Genomic DNA, 23,900 nt, shown 5'->3' on the forward strand with positions numbered 1-23,900 from the left:
CACCTCAGCCTCCCAAAGGCGTGGGATTACAGGCTGAGCCACCGAGCCCAGCTTTATTTTACTTTTACTTTTATTTTTTAAGTCAGGGTCTCACCGTCACCCCAGACTGACGTGTAGTGGCACAATCACGGCTCATTGCAGCCACAAACTCCTTGGCTTAAGCAGTCTTCCCTCCTCAGCCTTCTGAGTAGCTGGAACTATAAGCGCATACCACTACAACCAGCTAATTTTTTATTTTTTTGTAGAGATGAGGTCTCAAACTCCTGGGCTCAAGCAATTCTCCCAAAGTGGTAGGATTACAGGCATGAGTCACTGCACCCAGACTCTGATTATAGGGGTATGTGAGCACGTTTGTTACATGGGTATCCTGCATGATGGTGTAGTTTGGGTTTCTAATGAACCTGTCACCCAAATAATGAGCAGAGTATTCAATAGGTAGTTTTTTTGAAAGGGTCTATTTTTCATCTTAACTAAGTGGTAAGGTATGGAACAGCAAAATCAAAGTTCTTATCAACTGAATACAGAGTTTTCTGAAGTTATGATGATTTTTTTTTTCTTTTGAGTTGGAGTCTCACGCTACCGCCCAGGCTGGAGTGCAGTGGCATGCTCACAGCCACGCAGCGTCCATCTGCTGGGCTCAGATGATCTTTCCGCCTCAGTCTTCCAAGTAGCCAAAACTACAGGCGCACGCTACCACGCCTGGCGAATTTTTTGATTTATTGTAGAGATGAGGTCTTGCCAAGTTGCCCAGACTGTTCTCGAAACCGTGGGCTCAGGCAATCCGTCACCTTGGCTTTCCAAAGTGCTGGGATTACAGGCTTGAGCCAACGTGCCCAGCCAATGATGAAATTTTAATGAGGGAATTGTTTCATTCATTCATTCAAAAATATTTACTGAGTACCCATATGTCAGGCTGTTCTAGTTGCTCAGAGCAGAGCAGCAAATCAGAGACAGTATCTGTTCTTAGGAAGTTCAAATTCTAGTGATGGGTCCACTGGTAAACAAATGAACAAGTGATGACCTAATATATGCAATGTTACTGTGCGCAATAGGAGAACTGGGAGCCACGAGGTGGGAATCTTATATTGAAGGTTCAGGGAACGCTTTTGCGAGGAAGTGGTGTTGGAAGATATGAGAAATTGAACCTATACGAATCTAGGGAAGGGAGCTTTCCAAGCAAGGGAAACATCAGTGCAATAGTCACAAGGCAAGAGCTAAATTATGTGTAGATATTGTGGGAGGAGATAATTTATAACACCCAGATGGAAGTCCTAGCTGAGTAACCATATCGACCCATATCGTGATACCTATGGCGGCTGCGAACTACGAGCAGGCAGGGGCCTCCTCATACTGCTCCGCTCAGCATGGGACGCCCAGGGCGAAGCACTTCGAAGCTGCTCCACCGGCATTTGTAGAATAAACCCACTGACTGTAAATTCCACTCAAACACTTTTGACGACTTTGCAGAGTTTTCTCGCAATTCTACACTTCACTGGGTCATTCCGGCTTCTAAGAAACTATCTCCACTTCCTGAAGCCCTTTTAACATATACAGGTCTCACTCTTAAAGGCCTTGAAATTGAGCTACCAGCAATGGATGTTCCCCGGGGATGCTAATGACCTTTCCAGGCCACCCTCCCGCGCCGCGTACCACACGCTCACCTTCCCATGACACCAGCGACACACCCCTAACGCTTTCGCGCCCAACGGCGCCTCTTTATAAAGATGTGATGGCGTCACCGTGCGTCGCGCGTGCGCAAAGATGGTGGCGTGACCACGCCCAGGCCTGCGCGGAGGCCCCAGCGTCGGCGCAGTAGCCAGTGCCTCCCCGGAAGAGCTCAGAGGCTGGCTCGGTGAGTGAAGTCCGGCCGCGGGTGGGAGCCCCAACTGTCCGAAGGTCGCGCTGGTCCCTACAGAGCCGTTGGGGAGGATGTTGTCCAGGTGAAGAGCCGGGGCGCTGAGAAACTTCATGAGTCCTTCGGGTAAAAGCGGGAGTGGGGGCGGCCGGAGGGCAGATGACTGAGTCGGTGCGGATCTTCGGTCCTAAGGCGAGAACGTGTCTTGGGTTTTGTCGGAAGTGCTGATTGCGGGCCTCATAAAAAAGTTTTACCCTGAACTGACTTTCTGGGATTTCCTTGACCCTGCATTAACTGGCTCCGTGACAAAACGAAACTGGGAGGAAGGAAGCGAGGATTGGCCTGCTGTGATCTTAGCGGAAAAATATCCGTAATTAGACCCGGGAGGGCGTGCCTGAGAGCGATTGCTGTCCGCGGTGCTGAAGAAAAAGACTGCCACGCCTCGAGGAGGAAACCTGATGAGGGCAGGCGGCGTTTCCGTTTCTCCTGGCTGAGCTCAGCACCCAACACTCAGTAGGTGTGTGCTTTCATCAGCGCTGGACACAGGCGGTTAACAGACAGGCACGTTTGATTTCATAACCTTTAGGAAGGCCTCGTTCCAGGGAGGAATTTTATGCCTGTCTTTTTCTCCCTTTAGGGCAAGCACCTCCAGCTTTTGCCCCACAGATGATTTGCCTCCAGGCGGGGGCCTTCAGAGCATTTCACTAGACCTCTGTCTGTCTCGGCCCGGTCTCTTTAGCTAAGGTGAGCTTACTCATGCTGTCACGTGTGCCATAAAAATGAGGTTTCCTCCACAAATGTGAGTGTTGAGCAGCCAGGGTGCAGTGAAGGTATCTAATTGTGCTTTTCCTCGCAGTTACATAGAAAAATGCTTTCCCGTTTGGAAGAGAGATGGTAGAACTAGGCAGTCTTCCAATAAAGGAAAGACCATGAGTTTCCAGTTGGTTCTCAAAGTTGTTTGCCTTTCTGTGTGTGTGTGTGTTCACATGCATAAGGGATGGTGTTTCTGTGTTGAATTTTACAGAGTGGATTTTTTTCCTATCTGTTGATACAATAAATGTTTACTAGTCTTAGTACCAGCTGCTTGTTTGCTTTTAATTCTGATTAAGGCTAGAGTCTGGGGGGGGGAGAACAGTGGGGAACATGTGTAATGTGTTGAGTTTACCTGATTAATGGTGTTCTTGGATGCATCTGGCGTGGGGAAAACTATGCATCCTGAATAAAAATGTGTTTAAATGCATTCTTTCATTGATATTACATCTCAAGTTTTCTCTTCTGAGAGAACCAATGAGTTAAGATACTAAAATAATCAAATGTCATAAAGCTGTGGACCTTTGGTAGAAGGTAACTTTTAAGTGTTTTTATTATTTAGCAGAAAGCATATAACGCAACTTTGATTAAAGATGACTTCCTTGTTTGTTCAAGAAATTCGTCTTTCTAAAAGACATGAAGAAATGTAAGTTTTTTTGGTTTGTTTTTTAAGGATAATCCAAATGTAAAAATTGTAATGACTTTGTTAGTGAAATATTGCATGCACAGGAAGACTTAAAGATTCAAAACCATCTCATTTTAATTTTCTGACACTTAAGAGATTTTGGTGTTAGGGAATTTTGTCTCTTAAGAATAATCAAGATTAAGAGGTATGATTGTGTTCTATTTTTTTGCTTTTTGTTACTGATATCTAGATAAATTTGCCCTTCCTCTCATCCTTTCTAGGCTCCATGTTGGTATTTAATGAACTTCTCTAAGCCTCTTACTCAGGGCCTGCTTCACAGGTATATGACCTATATATGGTCACAGGCCCTGCGTTTGGTTGAATGCTCTCATGTCACTGTCTTGAATCACTTTGCCTGCAAATTGTGTAGCCAGTCCTGCTCTTGCATTTAGTATTATTAACCCTTTTCCGCTACTGTCTGTGGGCTCTCAGGCTTTTGTTTTCTTTAATTACTACCAGGCCTTCTTCCTTGGCTTCAAAGATATTTTCCTTAAAAAAGAGTGTTCAAAGACCTGAGTTTTTAGTTCCACCTTCAAGACAACCTGGTGAAACACAGTGTTTCTTGAGAATCTCTGCAACTGTTTGGGAAATGGTTTGATTGTTACGTATACTTCTATTTTTTTTTTAATCATCAGACATTGTCTTATTAGTCATTTAAGAGGACCACACATTTGCAAAATGAGCATTTGACTAGCAAGAAACTTTTTTTTTATCTTCAACTTTCCTTTAAAGTCATAGAAACTTTTAAAGTATATTATATATAACAAAGTCATTTGAGAATTTACTTACAACTTTTTGCATCTTCAATTACTGTTTTACCTTGTTGTGAGTATGCATACATACACATAGCCTCTCACTCATATATCAAACCATCATCTTTCTCTTGCAAAAAAGAGGGAAAAAAATATTTTTATTGCTTCTTCAAACATATGGAAGTTTAACACAATTCTAAATGTGTAACATGAGATTCAGGGGTACTGAAGTGTTAAGCAGAAGGTTTCATATAGCAAGTTATATCAATGTATGTGTGTCGGGAGGTATATATAACTATGTGTACAAAGGGATATGTATTACAGTTTGCATTTTCACCAAAAATTAAAACATATCTTCAACACTCTAAAATAATTTCAAAAGACCAGAGAGGCTAAAAAAACAGAAGCATGTACTTATGGCATATATAAAGAATATGTTAATGGAAATAAAAATAATTTTACCCAGATTGACTTAAGATTTATTGAACTACCTAAGTTTTTCACTATCATATTAGTTGACATAGTAATTGACTTTCTAAATAGGTTATAGTTAAAGTAATGAGCAGTTAAGAAATAAGTTGTTATATTGGTAAGGCAATAAAATGTTTGCTTTTCAAATTTTTTAACTCTATGTAATCTTCATTTTTTTTCTAGAGTATCACAAAGATTAATGTTACTTCAACAAATGGAGAATAAATTTGGAAATCAAAACACAGAAAAGGCGTCTCAGCTGCAAGCAGCTGAGACTGCTTTTAAAAGGAACCTTAGTCTTTTAAAGGTAAGTTTCCATGACTTGAGGTTAGAGATTTTTCCTATCCTTTCCCAAATGTTTTAGGTGAATTTCATAATATTAATTTATATGTCTTTGTTCTGAATAATAAGTAAAATTAATGAAGCAGCATTTTTTAAACTCATGTTAGTTGGATAAGTAGCATATGGATTCTCATCTTTTAAAATGAAAAAAATTGAAGTCTGCTTAAGCTAATGTTTTCAATCAACCAGAAAATCAGTGACTTTAGAAGAAATTTTAAGGTCACCGTGTGCCAGAAGTAAAAATAGAAGATTTACCCTTCCGTCTTTCATCCTCTTTTATTTGAAGGAACATCTTGAAAGACCATAAAGTATCTATAATGAATTTAGAGCCAATTCAAAACTACCAAACATCATAAAAACAAGAACAATTTGATTTTGCTCTACTAGGACTATAGTCAACACATAGAATTCATATCTATATAACAGATTTTCTAGATTGCTTTTAATGGATATGGAGGAGGTGGTCAAAGTGTATGATTGTGCAGGGCCTCACCATTTGGCCAATGTGCCCATTTGGAGTAAAATCATATGTGTAACATTTTTGGCTGCTTGCTATACTTCGCTTCCAGAATTGTATGGCTTCATCCATAATTAAAACCCTAAAGTTTGCTTCCATTCAAGCTTCCAAGAGATCCTATGACTAAAACATTTGGTAGTAAGACTATATTATTTAAGTTATAAAGCAGTGTTTTCAGTTTTTTATTGTTAAATATTTTCATCGATAGGCATGATATAGTTATCTTCTGTCCTCACTAGAGGATAAAGGAAGAGGAAAATTCAGTTATCTTCTCAGCTTCTGGCAGTTTGATCCACAGTAATTTAAGTCACAGCCATAGTGCTACCAAAGCATTCTATATTGCCATATGTCTTACTTGCCCAATGGTGTTAGCAATATTTATTTTTAAATGGAAATATATAGGATAATCTGGAATTTGCTCTAAAAAGTTAGAAAAACTGAATTGGAAGACTTGATTGCTACCTACCTGCAGCAAGTGTTATGATACTTGGTTTAAAAGTGTTTTCCTTTTAATGAGCAAGTATTTGATGAATGCCCAGAAGATCCTTACTGCTGAGCTAGTTCTGAGCAGAAAGTGGGGACAAAAAATAAATATGAATCAAAGGTCTGGATATCAGGGAACTTACAGACTTAGTTGATGATAAATTGTTGTAAGCTTCTTGATATCAAAAACTCCTGGGACTTTATGTGATCAAACATTAAATTACATGGATTAAATTTAGGACTAGGGCAACCCTCTCAGGTCCCCTCCCACTCTGTCCTCTCAATAAATCCTGTTTTTTAAAAAAAAAAAATTAGGACTATAGGAGTAAGAGTGAAAAGGTCTTTGAGAGCTAGAATATGCTTAGAGGTCTCAGAGAGGAAGCTAAGCTTAAACTGTGTTTGAATAGGAAGAAGGCAAGGCATACTGTTGGATTCTTACAAAAAAAAACTAAGACCCGAAGATTGAATGGCCCTGTTAATTAATGATCATTAGAGTTTGAGCTAACTAGCATAAAATTATAGGAAACAAGGTTGGATATATGTTGTAGGGCCAAGGAAGTTGAGACTTGTTATACAGAGAAAATATAGTACCAAAAGTATCTAAGCAAAATAAAAATAAAGACCTATATAAGAAATGTATTAATAGGTATTTAAGAAAGATTCATTTGCTATTTAGATACAAGGTCATTTCAAGAATAGAGAGACTGGTCAGGTGCAGCGGCTCACAGACTGGGCACCATGGCTCAGGCCTATAATCCCAACACTTTGGAAGGCCGAGATGAGAGGATTGCTTGAGCCCAGGAACTCAAGACCAACTTAGGCAACATAGCAAGACCCTGTTTCTACAAAAAATCAAAAAATTAGCTGGACATAGTGGTACGCACCTGTAGTTCCAGCTACTCAGAGGCTGAGGCAGAAGGATCACCTGCCACTGAATTGCACTCCAGTCTGGGTGACAGAGTGAAAAAAAAAAAAATAGAGTGGCAAGACTAGGGTTAAGAAGGGAAACTAAGAAATCATTGTTATATGGATAAGGAAGAAAGGAAGATAATGGATCTGGTTTCATATTGTGAGAAACTTCAATTTGGAATGGTATTTTTCTCCTGATTATCAAAGTAATATATTCTCACTGTAAAAAAATAAATGAAAGGGTAAAGAAGATGAAATAGCATACCTTCAATATCATCCCACCCATCTAGAAATTAATACATTTTTGTATATTTTCTTCTAGTACATTAATGAATGTTTAATGAGCACCTATTATATCATAGACACAGTGCTTGCAGCTAGAGATACAGTCTCTTCCCTTTTTTTTTTGCATTCTTTGAATAATTATATTTTTAAGTCTTGGCTCCCCTAATATTTTTGGAAATAATTTAAATGACTCTACTAGTCATTATAAAGGTAAAATAATTACAGAATTAATTAATTAAGGACTTAATTACAGAATTTTGAGTTGGGAGAGACTTTAAAAATCATATGGATTAGGGTTAGATTCTCATTTAGAAGTTTTCAAAATGTCTTTAGCATTAAAACTTTTTCAGAAATGTAAAATAGATAGAAGTGAATCTGCTGTAGCTGAAACCCCACCCTTTCAGCCTTTTCCTAGCTGTGGCTGTAAGGAACTGTAAAAAAACACTGATCTGAGTTAATTCCTTAATTTAGAAACCACAGGGGTAACTATCCCTGATGCCCCTGAACAGGTTAGACTACATCTAGGATAGGTACTTTAGAAGCACAGTGTATACTTTAAAGATAAGGGTTCCAGTAGTACTTGAAAGCATTCCTATAATGGTAGTAACAAAATATGAACAACCTCTATTAACATTCATTATTTGACCTTATTTAGATATTCTGACCAAAATAATAAACATTAAAAGGGAATGAGTTTTAACTTTTGAAAGGAAGATATAACACTTAACATTTTGAAATGATATAGTTATGTTGAGTTGGGTAAAATTAATAGATTAAAGTGACAAAAATCAATAGCAATCCTATGTATACAGCTGAAAAATAGATTACATTCACATTAGCAGTAAAATTCTAAATATTTGGGAGTGCTCTTAACAAGAGTATACATGATTGGTATAAAGACAATTATTACATTAAAATGAGAGATTTAAAAGAAAATATAAAAGAAGATGTATGCCTTAATCCTAACTAGGGAAACTATTGTATTTCTAGAGTCAGTTACCATAAAATTATTTTTATTTTATTTTATTTTATTTATTTATTTATTTATTTATTTTGTGTTGGAGTCTCACTCTGTCGCCGGGACAGGAGTGCAGTGGCCGCTCCCGGCCACCGCAGCCTCGCCTGCTGGGCTCCGGCAATCCTTCCGCCTCAGCCTTCCAAGAAGCTGGAATTACAGGCATGTGCTACCACGCCCCGCTGATTTTTTGGTTTATTGTAGAGATGAGGTCTCGCTGCCCAGGCGGGTCTCAAACCCGTGGGCTCAGGCAATTCACTCACCTCAGCCTCCCAAATAACAGGCTGTGCACCGTGGCTCATGACTATAATCCCAGAACTGTGGGAGGCTGAGATAGGAGGATTGCTTGAACCTAGGCAACACAGCAAGAACTTCTCTCCAAAAAAAAAAAAAAAATTCTTTAAATTCATTTGGAAAACTAAACTAGCAAGAATATAAAATATCAAAGAATTTTTTTTTAAAGGAGCGATATGGAAAGACTAATCCCATCAAATATTCAAACCTTAGCCAGGCGTGGTAATGGACACCTGGAGTCTCAGTTACTCGGGAGTCTGAGCAGGAGGATCACCTGAGCTCAGGAGTTTGAAGCTGAAGTGAGCCATGATCATACCACTGCACTCCAGCCTAGGTAGCAGAGGGGAGACCCCAGCTTGAAAATTTTTTAAAAATTCAAACATGAGTAACCCTCTTTTGAGTCTCCTCCCGCTGCTGTGAGAACTTTTCTATCTTCTTAACAAAGCCTTGCTTTCTCACTCAAAAAAAAAAAAAAATTGAAGTATATTAGTAAATGAGTAGATATGCATTTAACTAGTGAAGAAAACTCGTAGTCAGGTTTTAGTCAAGAGCTATCTTATAAAAGATAGTGAACTTTGAAAACAGACTGAGTGATTTTTCCCTGTTAGTATTAGCAAAATGGAATTTATCTGCCTTTTAAGAACATAAACAAAACTGGTATGGATTTGGAAGAGAATTCAAGAAGGAGAATTTTTTTCTATAAATACTTCCATGAAATTAACTGTCATTCCTTCCCCTTTCCCCTCTCTGCCTGCCACAAAATTTAAAATCTAGACAGGCAATTCTGTGGTAAGAATATCATCTAATGAGGAAGCCAGACAAACACTCTGGGGTGAATAAGAATGGGAAAGTGCTATAGCAGATTAGAGATGCAGGGAGTTCTTCCACTGAAGAGCCCCTGAAGCTTTCACCGGGCAGTTGGCAGTTAAACAGGGTCTTCAGAAACTTCCACCCAGGATGGCCAATGACTTGTAGGGCCAGATCTCTCTCCTCTTTTCCTCTCACATTTCCTACTTTCTCCAATTCATTAAAGTGACCTCATATTTTGTGTTTTAGTGTCTTATTTTTCCTGTCCCCAAAATTAGCCCTCCAGCAGATTAAAAGATTAAAACCAGCCTAGCCATAGCTAGGTTTATTGCATATATTCATGGTGACATATAGGTATATTGGTAGTTTGTGGGGGTGGGACATGAGTAGGGACAGGTAGAGAAAGAGCTCAGGACGGGACTTTTTTGACTCATGTTTTACCTATTCTAATCCTGAGTCAATTCATTTAAATATAGTCTTCTGAATCCTGCCACAAAGTAACATTTATATCATAATCCATATTGGAAAATTGTTTTTTAATTGTTATGAAAAATTTTAAGCCTAAATAGAAGAGGGAATGGTAGAATATGCCTCCATGTCCTTATCACCCAGATTCAATAATTATCAGTCTTGCTCCATCTATATACCTCATCCCCTCCCTCAGCCCCTCAGATTATTTTGAAGCAAATTCCCAGAAATCATATTGTCTCATCTATAACTATTTCAGTATATATCTGTATATATTTCAGTGTATATCACTGAAAGATAAGGACTATTTTAAGCAAAATCACAATACCATTATCAATTTAACAAATTACTACTAATTCCTTATATATCTAATCAGGGACCAAATTTTCCTGATTAATTTACATATTTTTGCATTTGTTTGAATTAATCCAAATAATAAAATCTAACATTGTAATTGATAAGTCTCTAATAGTTCCCGCCTGCTCTTTTCCCCCCCTTTAATTTATTTGTTGAAGGAATTAGGTCATTTATCCTGTAGAGTTTCCTAGTCTGGCTATTGCTAATTACACCTCTGAGGAATCATTTAGCATATACTTCTATTCCTTGTAATTCCTTAAATGTATATATCTAGAGCTGTGCTGTCCAACAGAAATATAATGTGTACATATGTAATTTTAAATTTTCTAGTAACCACTTTTAGTAAAATCAAAAGAAACACAAAATTAATTGCAATAACATTTTATTTAATTAGGAATATGCAAAACATCTCAAATGTTTGCTATAAAAAATAAACAAATATCTTTCTTACTAGGTCCTCAAAGTTTAGTTCAATTTTATACTACAGCACATCTTAATTTGGACTTGCCACATTTCAAGCAATCAGTAGCCACATGAGGCTAATAGCTACTGTATTAAGGCAGATCTAGAGACATGAACAAACTTAGGTCCATGTTTTAGAGAGGAACACTTCCATATACCTGGTTGTCTTTCATTTTGGAATATTGGCAGTCATTGGCAATCATTGCCTAGATATAGTCATAAGAGGTTGTAAAAAGCAATACTCGGACCCTTTTATTCCTTCTCATTCAGTTGCTGATTATTTATTTGAAGAGAATCTTTCCCTCATCACTTATTTACACTGAAGTATAGTTCACGTAGGAAAAGTTATGATGAGTGCTTGGTTCTTTCCCTATAGTTTTCAAAGTAATAGTTTGGATTTCTGGCATCCTCTAAACGTGACCAATGAGGTGTTGTTTTGTTTTTAATTTATCTGGGATTTGAAATATTTTTATTCCCTGCCATTTTTATTTTTATTTATGCTCAGTTTGTCCCATTTTTACCAAGTGGAAACCTCTTCAGGTTAGCTCCCAAATGCCTTTGACATGATCTTATCAGTCTTTGATGGTTCCCTTTCTTTGTGATATGAGTTCTTCCAGGGTCATCATGTACATTTGCTGCCCAGACCTGGAACTGGCCATAGCTCCAAGGAGCCCTGGTTCCTTTTGGTAGGAAGTATATTTACAGCCCTCAATCAGGGCACTAGGGTATTTGTTCCAACTTATTGTTGTTGTTTTTAAGATAAAATATAGCCGGGCTCGGTGGCTCAGCCGGTCATCCCACACCTTTGGGAGGCTGAGGTGAGTGGATTGCCTGAGCCCACAGGTTCGAGACCGGCCTGGGCAGCGAGACCTCATCTCTACAATAAATCAAAAAATCAGCCGGGCGTGGTAGTGCATGCCTGTAATTCCGGCTACTTGGAAGGCTGAGGTGGAAGGATCGCCGGAGCCCAGCAGGTCGAGGCTGCGGTGGCCAGGAGTGGCCACTGCACTCCAGTCTGGGTGACAGAGTGAGACTCCAACTCAAAAAAAAAATAAAATAAAATAAAATAAATAAAATATATATGTGTATATCAGGAGCTTATATCAGTACTTCCAATTCAATTACAGGATTGCAAGTTTCCTAACTTAAAATAATTGTTCTTATGCTGCTTTTTCTTGCACCAGAAGTCTGTTTCCAAGGAATTAACCTGTGATACAGACATCACTACCACCAACAATATGATTACTGGGAATGGTTTTCAGTAAGATACTTTTCCAATTTTTTTTTTTTTTTGTCCCTAGGGTATATCCCACTAGGGATACTTGGTATAAGTTCATCTCTGTGTGATTATGCTAACAACTATATAACAGATTTGTTTCATTTGGTTTCCTATTTGGGGAGAATTGCTTTTTTATTTGTTCAGTAACTATATACAATTTTAAATGCTCTGGTGGCAAACAAACAAGGTTTGGTCAAGCAAGTTTCACTTCTCTTTTTCTTCCCTTTTTCCTTTTACCTCCACCTACCTTGGGCACTTTTTTTTTTTTAAGTTTTCAGTTTTTATTCAGGAAACTCTGACATCTTATTTACTCATTTAATAAATATTTAAGTGCCTAGTAGATGCCCTGTACTTTTTTAGATACTCAGGTGCATAAAAGTTGTATGGGACATTGTCCTTACTTTCTGGCATTACACAGTCAAAGGAATGGTTCTAATATGGAAATATTAGGATACAACTTGTTATAGAAGGCTGGGATCAGATTGCAAAGATTTTTTCCAGTCAGGCTAAGGAATTCACACTTCTTCCTCTATGTAGTGAATAGTGATCATTTTTTTTAGTCTAAGGAAGGACGTACTTAAAGTAATTATTTAGAAAAATTAATTAATCCCATGGTAGTATGGATTGAAGTAAAACAAGATATATTGTAGGCATGAGTCAGAGTGAGTAGTCTATAAGCATTTATTGAATGAATAAGTGTAATGATAAGGCTATATCATTGGGATTGAAATGGAAAGGCTAAAAGAGACATCCTGGAGGAACAGTCGATAGAGGTTTGAAATTTTAAATAGCAGGGAATAAGAGTTAAAAATAGAGGAAACAGTATAGGTAGATGGATGGATAGAATTTCTGCTATCATTTATTCAATACATTCAGTAGGAAAAAGATGAGATTAATTTTGTTTGGTTGAGAAATAAGAGCTAGGAAGAAAGGTTAGCTATACCTCTACAGTAAAAATTAGTTGAAGCTCGCTAAAAGACAGTTTTGAAAGTGATAAAGTAAAAATATGAGGACAGATGCCACAAATCTTAAGGAAGCCCACACTTAGAAGCAAGGAGAGAAAAAAGAGCCAGCTAAAGAGAAAGAGAAGTAGGAATCACAGAGGTAAGTATATCATTTAAGAAAGTAAATATCACAAGCTAAGGAAGAAGTTTTTCGGAGGGATGATAATCCTTAGTCAAATGCTGCAGAGATGATAGTTGTGTGTAACCATAGGTCTGCTTTACCAGGCTCATGTCTTCTATTCACTTCTGTTTTTGCATTTGAAAATCTACTCTTCTATAAAAGATATTCAGTATCTTTGTTTTCTTGTCTTCAAGAAAAATGTTTATAATATGGTCTACAATACTAGTGGCACTTATATCTGCCACTAACAATAACTTTACAACTGTTTTTACAACTGTTCTTAGAATAATGGCATAATTGAGGTCATGATTATTCTATTTGTGTTTATTTGATTTATAAAATAAATTTTCCAGGGCCTTGTAAAATCCCAGTGTAATTACAGAAGTTATTAGGCATCAGCATCGAAAACATTTTAGCTTGCTTAGTTTAGCTGTAAACTTCTGATGTGGGATAGCCATGTTAATAGATTGGCTTCTTATCTCTAAATAGATGGCTTTTTTCCTTCAAACCTCCTTCTTCTAGACAGCAGGTGCATTGATGGTTGTGCAACTTTGGGGAGTCCCTTTAGGGAATTTCCTGTTTTTCCCTTTTACATTTCACACCCATTCCTTGCTCCCGCCGCTACCATCTGCTAGCTCTCTTCTCCTGTTCAGCACTGGCTTCTTCACACCCCACTCCCACGCCCTTTTCCATCTCTCTCCGTCTGTCCAACAGCCCTGTACTTAGATTGCTCCAGTGCTCGTACGTGGATTGGAGAACTTTCTCTTTTCTGTCAACTCACTAAACTCAAAGGAGAGACAAAATTTACACAGCCTTTGACCACTGTAAACTTGACAGACCTAGTAAATGGGCACAATACACCACAGGTGCTGACTTTGAAGCAGTTATTAAACAAGGCTCAAATGCTTCAGTAATAACTCGCAGGGTCTTACATTTCTGGGCATGTACTTCATGTATGTATCAAAGTAAAAATCTTTACCCAGGATATGAAGTTAGTTACCCTTGTGTTTTTACAATCATAAAAAAAATACACACTTGTACAAATTAAACTAAAATTAAGGCACAATGCTTGCATGCCATCAGCTGAATGATATACCAGCTAGCAATAAAACTTGCCATTGAAATTAACTTAGCCAGGCATGGTAATTCACGCCTGTAATCCCAGCACTTTGTGAGGCAGAGACGAGAGGATTGCCTGTGCTCAGAGGTTCAAGACTAGCCTGGGCAACTTGGCAAGACATCATCTCTACAATAAACCAAGAAAATTAGCCAGAATTGGTGTTGCACACCTGTAGTTCCAGCTACTTGGAAGGCTGAAGCAAAAGGATTGCCTGAGCCCAACAGGTCGAGGCTACAGTGGCCATGAGCATGCTACTGCACTCCAGCCTGGACAACAGTGAGACTCCAACTCAAAATAAATAAACAAATAAGAAATTAACTTAGAAATCTAGTACTAAAAATAATCTACATAGTATAGTGAAAAAGTCCTTGTCACAAAGTATGCAGGTACCTCACTGAGCTTCTTTTAAATATGTGTGATATTTGCCTACATAGAAAATTTTTTAATGGAATGTTGAGCACACGATATATTATTTTCATCATCTGAAAAGACTAGATCTCTTCACTTTTAAGATTAACACAGGGTGGGTCTGAGTACCTCATTGTTTTATATCTGAATATTTTATCATTTTATCCATCTGGCTGTTTTTAGGTGATATTGGTGCTAAATTAATGCTCTGAGCAGTTTGAGAAGAAGCGCTTTGTGCATGAGTTACTGACATTTACTAGTTACTCAAAGTGAAAAGGTAGAACTTAGGAATACCATCTCCCCAGCTATTTTAAAATAAGAAATGCTATACTCTTTATTTGAAATGGGCTAATTGAGCAATGATCAATGTTTGTACCTCAGTGTCCCTCTAGCTTGTCAAACTGTATATCCAGAGAAGAGTTGAGGTGAGAGATTTGGGATATAGATATTACTAGTACAGGTGTCATTTGTGTTCTGTAAATATACTCTGACTATAAAATGCTGATATTTGTTACAGGATATAGAAGAAGCAGAACAATCTCTACAGTCCAGGATTCACCGACTTCCACGGCCTGAGGTGGTTTCTCTTGAGGTGAGAATTTTAAGGGACAAACATAAAAAGAGACCCTATTCTGTTAGTAGTGCAAACCGTGGTTATATGAATTTTCCAGATATATTTAGTCAGTAAATTAAGCAAGATGTGTTTTATTGATCTTTATATGTCCACAGTACTGTGCTTTATATGTAATAGGTCACTGAAAAATATCTTGATTTACTCAAAAATTTTCAAGTGGAAATTTCATAAAGAGCTTGAGTCTTTTTACCTTGTCACTTAGAAGCAACTATCCTGTTAAACCATAACAGACAGGTGTACACTAAATCCTAAGATGACAGCACACCTAACCCAAATGCTTTTTCTGCTTGCTGATATTAGAGATAGCAGTTTAATCCCTTTACCAAAAATTTAATCAAAACTATTTAATGTATATTATCATATACTAGTATGACTTTTATCTGTTTTATTTTGTTCAGTTCAAAAACAGATTGGAATGATGATTGGTAAAAATAAACTATATTTGGTATATAAATGTGTTTGTGATTAGTGGGAATTTACTACATATTGAAAGTTTCATTTTATACTTTTAATGATACTTTCAAATATAATTTTACTTTCTTCCCAACCAGGGATATAAATAGACTTGAAATTAAAGATTGAAAATTTGCCCCTCAATTTTCTGTGTCATCTAGGGTAATAAATAAAGGCAGTGTTCAAGGATAGAAAAAAACTCTGATACAAAGTTGTGCCTTGGGCATGTCTTTTTCTTTGTTGAATTCTCTACTACCTTACTCTGGCATGTACAGGACTCACACAATAGGGGTTAATCCAGCCATGAATGGCAGAGAAACTCCCAACCACAGACCTCAGATGGTATTTTTCTTACCAAGTCTTGCACAGCAGGATGACCTTTATTTTAAGCATGTCACACTGTTTCTCAGACCACATGCATAGAAATGTTTAGATATATAGAATCCCTCACCATTTTCAACCTTCAGAACTGTTATACTTCTTGATGCTTAGAATGAGTATTTATTTCTAATGCTAACTCATTGACTGAATTTTCCAAAATGAGATTGATAGTGATGATCTAATATGAATTGCCCTCCTATGACAAAGGGCTTTTGGCAGTTCTCTTTGACTTTCTTAGGGCTCTCACCCAAGAAGCCGTCAAAGCTCCTGGACATGGCAATATTGCATGAGCTTCTATTGCCCATAGACCACTACAGTCAAAGAAATAATACAGCACCTCAACTTCCAAGCTGTTTGTATTAAAAATGGTTAAATTATATTGATATTTCTCACCAAACCAAAAAACTGGGGGAAATATTACAACTTGTCATATCAAGTGTTATTTTAGATATAGTAGATACATATTTCCCACACAATTAAGGGGCCAATTTATCTGAATCCTAGGATGTAATTTATCAGTTAGTTATATTTCAGTTTCTGATCTCCTCCCCAATTAAATCTTTTAATGTTAACTCTGAAGCATTTATATATTATGTTTAATAAGGCCATTGGAATAATTTCAGTATGGGTCATCATTTGGTATGGAATTTGGAATATTAAACGAAAACATGTAATGACTGTAGAGTCGTAAATAATACTACTGGCACTAGTCACAAAGTTGGCCACAAGAGGGCGTGTAAAATCACAATAAAATTCTAAAACCTGTAATTCTGCCAGGCTCTGGTTTTACTGAGAAATTTGAAAATTAACACTAGTAAGTAGCCAGATTTTTTTCTAAAATTAACATAAAATATTCTGTAGAGGAAATGCATTCTACGTATATGTATGTGTGTGTGTGTGTGTACATGCACACACACTTAAGTGAATAAACATTTAGACTATTATGAAGAGCCAAGTTCAATTGCTTGATATGCTTTTTTACTTTTGGTTTTCTTTTTCCAGACTCGTTACTGGGCATCAGTAGAAGAATATATTCCCAAATGGGAACAGTTTCTTTTAGGAAGAGCACCATATCCTATTGGTGTTGAAAATCAAAATGAAGCAGAAAATACCATTCAAAGGGAGGCACAGTGATAACTTCTTCACATGTATTTCAAAAACCCTGCTTAATAAAGCTGAATATTAAAGAGTATGTAGGTAACTGCAGGAACTCTAGGAGTTGAATGTGTTCATATTTTTTTTTACCTTCTAAATAACAATGAAGATATAAGAATTTACTGGAAAGTCTCATGTTATCAAGTCATGAATTTGCTTTCTACCAAACCCATGGACATGTTAAAAACTAGTATTAGAAGGTGAAATCCTTATTAAGTAAATTATTAAGTCAGTGTTATATGTGTTGTTTAAAAAATAACTTACATAGTCACTCTCCTCTAAACAGTAATGTTGGTTCTGAGTTTAAGTTTTCTAAATCTTCAGTTTTTAGTTGTTTTATTCTGGAGACAAGGTATTGTCTTTGCTTACTATTATGAAGTCTTTTAGCAACTGAAAGACAGTGACACTTGTCTGCCTTAGTATAATAACTAATACTAATCAGAAAATAAATTCATAGGACTTTATGCCTCACAGATAATCAAGCTTTTAAAAGTTCTAGAGACAGAAAGAACTAAAATATAAAGCATTTAATATGTAGCCAGTTTCAGGAAGCCTTTGGCCTGGTTTTGAAAAAGGAAATCTGTTAAAACTGGGAATGGTTATTGGATTTTGACTTGGTTATTTAAGAATTGTCAACCCTGCAGATGCAAATAACCCCTCTCTTATCTTTTCATCTTTAAACTTGCCCTTCTCTTTCCCTTCTGTTTTCATTATTTCTGAGAAAACTGTCAGAAAGCTTTGGGTCAAAGTCCTAAACGGCTCTGAGATTCCTCAGTCCACCACTGCTTGAGCACTGGAAAAAAATTATAAGTTTCTAACTATAGAAGCAGCTTCTGCTAGTACAGCGTATCTATGCCATTTACAATCAAATGTTTTAAATTTCAAACTGGTTTGTGTTTTTATCTGATCTCAAACTAGACAAAGTGGGGAGCAAAGGGAGGCCCAAACTTTACCTGTATGATGACCACTTGTATACCTAATTCTGAATTGTACCTCACATTTTTAAAATAAAGTATATATAAAAAAAGAAGGCAATAGGACAAGCTAAAACACACACACACACATGCACAATAATAACAACAAAAAAATCTATGTTGAAACGTCCATTGTACTGATAAGTTCTTTAAAACTACCATCTTGGAAATATCCTGTTGAGTGGGTGTTGGTGTGGGTAACAATAACGTTGTTTTCATAATATGTGCTGGCAGATTAGCACACTTCTCTACTGTGTTAACAGTTGTAATTAAGGAATAAACAGCACAGGGTGTCAGTCCGATGACAATTTCATCTATAGTGTCACAATACAAAATGTCATAAAATATTAGAACTGTTATATAACTATAAAAAGTATCAGCTTAAAAGCTGAAAGCCTTAAAAAAAAAAAAAAAAGAGAGAGAGAGAGAGAGAGAAAGGAAAAAAGAAAACTGGCATAGCAACCAGAACAATTTTATACCTTCTCAAGAATGTTCTGTCATGAAAATAAATTGATAATTTTTTTTCTGTTACATTACAGTTTGGTTTCTAGCCATCCAGTTGATTTAGCAGGAGAATGCAGGTTTTTTTAGCAGCTTTGAATTGGTAAACAGATTTAGATGTAGTAGAAAGGAACATGAGGAAGTTTTTTTTTTTTTTAACATCCAATCTTTCCCAGCATATGCACATAAGAAGGTGAATGAAGCAATGTGAAACTTATTTCTCTTTAGTCAAGTGAAAAAAAAGGCTAAACATTTGTTAGATGGTAAAATATTGTGTCAAGCGAGTAGGCACATTCCAAAATTACACAGTGGTTGATACGTTAACGTCCTCAAATATTTGAGCGTACACTTCCTTTGAGATCTGTAAATTAAATCACCAGTAGGTTAGATTAAAATACAAAATGAATGGCAATTTAACCATCTCAGAAAAGGTTTGGGTTTTTCTCCCTAAAGTTAACTAACTTGCTAAATAATATATATTTTTTAAGCATAAGTTTAGTACATCCTGGGTTACTATTGAGGACAGAAGGGAAGATATTTCCAGGCTTCAGTTGTATTATTTTTCCCATTTTAGTTAATACCTCAAAAACTCTCAGAGATGACTTTATTCCTGGCCCCTGCAGAGCTACCCTCCCCGCCCCCGCCTCGTAGACTGTAACAGATTGCACCACATGGTGTCTGTTTTTTTTTTAAAAAAATTCCCATAGGGACCTGCATATCCCATTAAAGGGCTTTATACTCCTTGTGGCAAATTAGCTTTACACAGGAATTTCCAAACATCGTTTTCTTTGAGGAAGGAAGAAATACTATATATAATATTTAATTTTTCTACAATTAGCAGGAATCAGACAAGGAAAAAAATGTCATCTACTCATACCTTTTCCTTCCTATTCAGTGTCCTTACACACACTACATTGTACCCACTATTCTCTATGAAAACTATGAATTTGTTTTTTATGGGGTTTTTTTGGGTTTTTTTTTTAGAATAATGGAGTTTTCAAAATAAAAAAGAATTTTTTTCCAAAGCCTTTCTTGGATTGTTGCAAATGCATAAATATTCAAAGCTCATTTTCTGCTGAAACACTTCTGGTATATGAAATTATTAAACTGTAAAATGCTAAAGTAAAGATCAGAATGAGCTGCGGTTTTTCTCCAAACTTCAAAAAAATACATTTCAAGTACTAAGAAAAAAGCCTCAGACTCTGGAAACTAGACATCTGGTCTTTCTTGTGCATAGGGAGCAGTGTGAATGAAAGTGAAGTTAAAGGGACAGTTTTTCTCTGCATTACGCACAAGGTGTTTTAACTTGGCTTAAGGCTTAGATGAGTTTACTCTTTAACTTTCTTAACAATTTTGGTTTTCTTCTTTCCCTTTTTCCCATTCAAAAATAATAAAGTAGATATTGGACATTTATTTTTGAATCAAAATTAAACTTATTTAGAGATTTATTTTGTCACTTCTGAGATAATTGAAGACCACACAGTATGTACATGTGAAAAAAATAGGGTCTACAATCACCACTATAAGAGGAAGATATTAAGCTTTAAATCCACCGTGGAGTAGATGTTAGTGGGTACATTATAATGTACAAGGCCGTAAATTTGACTTAGCTACAAAATATTTTATTTTCCTTCATTAGCATATTGATTTATCTTTTTTTTAACTCTAAGCCAATTCCTTACTTTGGGTTTGTTTTTTTTTTAAGCTAGTCTTTCATTTAAAACAATAAAGTTTTCAATCCCCTTAAGGAGTCCTCCGCCTTTAGCTACATGGTTTAAAACACTCATTTCAGTAGGAAAATGAACACTTTTTTTAGCCTCTTCCACTTTAATTAGTAAAAAAGAGACTTTTTTAAAAGAGTTGCTGACAAAACCTATTCTTCAGAGAAGGTAGTAACCAGGTAATAAAGGGAGGAAAAAGTCTGTGGAAAATACACAGGAGAAAGGGAAGAGAAGAGATGACTTTGAGAAAGCTTCAAGTTGGATCAAAGGTCAACCCACCCCCTACCCCCACTCTAGCCCACGTATGTTTTTGTTTGTTTGTCTTATAATTTGAGTTAATTTGTCTACATAGGAAATTTAATCCCCCATTGTTAATAAAAGGGCGTTTAGACTTTTCTGGGACAAACATAGGGACGTGTCAAACTTTGGCAATTAAGGAGAGGATTGATTTGTGGATTTGACACCTGGCATTGTGATCTCCTTTTCTAGCTGGAACTGAGATTATATCCTTACTAAAATCCAAGAAAAGGAAAATGATTCCAACAAAGCCAGAGGCTAAAAATGCTTCCGGACATCATCCTGCCTCACAGAGTCAAGTTTCCTGCTTACAAGAAAAAGGACCAGGTCCCCTAAGTGATATTAATGTTTTAAAGTTCTTAATATTTTAAAGACTCAAATTAGCATCTCAAAGACAGAGACTCTGCAAATTAGTATCTAGATTTACTACAGTAAAAAACAATAAATAGCTGCATTAAGAGGAAATAATGAAATGTTCTTATTTTACAAAGTGGTGTTTTAAGATTGTTTCTTTTTTATGATAATTGATCAATTTGTTATTTCTCCCTGAATCTAGGCTATCAATGTAGAAATTTTTCTGATGTTTTATACGCTACTACTTTGGGAGCAATACAGTCAAATTAGAAGGAGACATAACTTTTATATGTTTTGTCTAGTACATCTCAATCTTCTTTCATCTCCCAAAGCTACTTAATTATTTGTCATACTTTGTTTCCAGACACTCACAATGTCTATAACACACACCTATGTCCTTGGACTAGAATATTCTACCCTAGGAAAACAGATACTGAGATGTTCAACAGAAGTCAAATCTAGAGCCCTTTAAAATCATATCCAGCTGGCCGGGCGTGGTGGCTTAAGCTTGTAATCCCAGCACTTTGGGAGACCAAGGCAGGAAGATTGCCTGAGCCCAGGGGTTCGACACCAGCCTGGCCAACTTGGTGAGACCTCATCTCTACAATAAAAAAAGAAAGAAGAAAAAATTAACCAGGTGTGCTAGCACACGCCTGTAGTTCCAGCTACTTGGAAGGCTGAGGCAGAAGGATTGCCTGAGCCCAGCAGGTCGATGCTGGAGTGACTGTGAGAGTGCCACTGCACTCCAGCCTGGGCAATGGAGTGAGACTCCGACTCAAAAAAAATAAAAATAAAAACATTTCCAGTAAACACAGAAGTAGATAACATTTGAGCACCCTTCATTCATTAACAGATCTTATTGACTGTTTACTCTGTAGCCAGTACAGTTCTGAGTACCAAGAATACAGCAGTAAACAAAGCAATGAAAAAAGAAATCTGTGTCCTCATGAAATTTACATTTTGGCGGAAGCAGCAGGTGGTGGGGGTTGAAGGTAGACACAAACAACAAAAAGTAATATGTGATAGATGGTGAGAAGGGCTAATACAGTTAACATCTAAAATGTCTTCTCAATGCAAGAAGACAAAGCCGACTTCATAATTTCTCAGGTCATGTGACCAGAACTAAGAGTCTCTTTTCCTATTCAAGGATCTTGAGTTGGGATTGTCTAGTAAAGCAGCATTGCACATTTATTAATTGTGCAAGCTTAATGAATGGATTTATTACAAAGATTATTTTTAAATCTCCACTACTTCAATATATATTTGTACATCAGTGTTCATGGCAACATTAGTCACAATAGTCAAAAGGTGGAAATAACCCCAATGGATGAATAGATAAAATGTGGGAGATATATATAATATGTATACACACACATACACATACATATATGTAATATTATTCACACTTAAAAAGGAAGGAAATTCTAACACAAGATGCAACATGGATGAAACTTCAGGATTTAATGCTAAGTGAAATAAGCCAGACACAGATGGAAAAATATTGTCTGATTTCACTTATATGACATGCCTAGTATAATCGAATTTATATACACAATAAGTTTGGATGCAGTGGCTCACGCCTATCATCCCAACACTCTGGGAGGCAAAGTGGAGAGGATCACCTGAGCCCAGGAATTCAAGACCAGTTTAGGCAACATAGTAAGGCTTGGTCTCTACAAAAAAATAAGTTAGCTAGACATGGTGGTGTATACCTGTAGTCCCAGTTACTCAGAATCTAAGGCAGAAGGATTGCCTGAGCCCAGGAGAGCCACACAGTGAGCCATGATCATGCCACTGCACACCAACCTATGTGGGAGTGATACCTGACTCAAAAAGATAAATTATGTACATATATATTCAAAAAATTCATTTGAGTGTCTGTCTTTTGAAAGGTTGGTGTTCTGGGTAATTTTTAAAATGCATTTCCAGCCAGGTGTGGTAACTCATACCTGTAATCCAACATCTTGTGAGGCCTAGGCAGGAGGATCACTTGAGGCCAGCAGTTCAAGACCAGCCTGGACAACAGAGAGAGACAGACAGAGAGAGAGAGAGAGAGAGAGAGAGAGAGAGAGAGAGAGAGAGAGAGACAGAGAGGAATGGTGCTTGCCAGAGACTTGAGAAAAGGAAGAATAGGGAGTTAGAATTTAATGGACACAGAGTTTCAGTTTGGGAACATGAGAAATTTCTAGAGATGGATGGTGGTGATAGTTGCAAGTAATGTTAGCATGTTTTATGCCACTGAACTATATGCTATAAAATGGTTAAAATGGAAATTTTTATGTTATGTATATTTTACCATGATAAAAAAAGTCCCTTACTAAACATAACTTGAACACTTCCATAATGTAAGTTATTTCATTTAAATTTTGTTACTTGTGACACCCATATAGAAACATATGTAAGCAGGGTTAATTCCTTCTCTATATATTTAAACAATGCATTATACTGTATGTTTTCAAATTCATTTGAACGCCTGCCTTTTGAAAGGTCGGTGTTCTGGGTGTTTGTTTTTTTGTTGTTTTTTTTTTAATATCTAAGAAACTCCTTACAAAATGTCTAGTCCCAATTCTGCCACTAGCCACTGGTCATTTTCCTCACTGAGCTGAATTAGACCTTCATTGTCCAACAGAATTTTCTGCAATGGTGGAAATGTTCTATATCCATGTGAGTCAAATTGGCAGCCACTACCCACAGGTGGCTATTAAGTGCTTGAAGCCAGTGCAACTGAGAAGCTTATATTTGATTTCAATTATTGGAAAAATTGTAAGCATGTTTGGAACAACTCGGGAATACTTTTGCAAGTTTATATTTTGTAAAACTAAATAGAGATCAGGTATTTCCAGCCAGGTGTGGAGGCTCATGCCTGTAATCCCAGCACCTTGTGAGACCCAAGCAGGCGTTCAAGACCAACCTGGACAACATAGTGATCCCCAGCTCTACCACACACAAAAAAAGTATTTCTAATGAAAATTTAGCATCCAAATTG

General features: G+C 36.8%; 1 protein-coding gene across 3 annotated transcripts; it reads left to right on the forward strand.

Moving 5' to 3' along the window:
- Positions 1–1,857: 1,857 nt before the first annotated feature.
- On the forward strand, positions 1,858–17,283 carry CUNH3orf14 (chromosome unknown C3orf14 homolog). 3 transcript variants are annotated; one of them, XM_008069817.2, is made up of 6 exons: positions 1,858–2,372; positions 2,493–2,599; positions 3,228–3,311; positions 4,757–4,880; positions 14,962–15,036; positions 16,915–17,283. In XM_008069817.2, the coding sequence occupies exons 3-6, from the start codon at positions 3,259–3,261 to the stop codon at positions 17,044–17,046; spliced, it is 384 nt and encodes a 127-aa protein (XP_008068008.1). In that variant the 5' UTR covers positions 1,858–2,372; positions 2,493–2,599; positions 3,228–3,258; the 3' UTR covers positions 17,047–17,283. The 3 variants fall into 3 exon arrangements, with proteins under 3 accessions (XP_008068008.1, XP_021574160.1, XP_008068010.1); XM_021718485.1 differs by having other exon boundaries at positions 3,231–3,311; XM_008069819.1 differs by lacking the exons at positions 1,858–2,372; positions 2,493–2,599 and adding an exon at positions 3,572–3,630 and having other exon boundaries at positions 3,227–3,311.
- Positions 17,284–23,900: the final 6,617 nt, after the last annotated feature.

This window comes from Carlito syrichta, unplaced genomic scaffold (assembly GCF_000164805.1).
Source record: "Carlito syrichta isolate Samal-C Ts95f unplaced genomic scaffold, Tarsius_syrichta-2.0.1 Scaffold312220, whole genome shotgun sequence".
NCBI classification, from domain to species: Eukaryota; Metazoa; Chordata; class Mammalia; order Primates; family Tarsiidae; genus Carlito; species Carlito syrichta.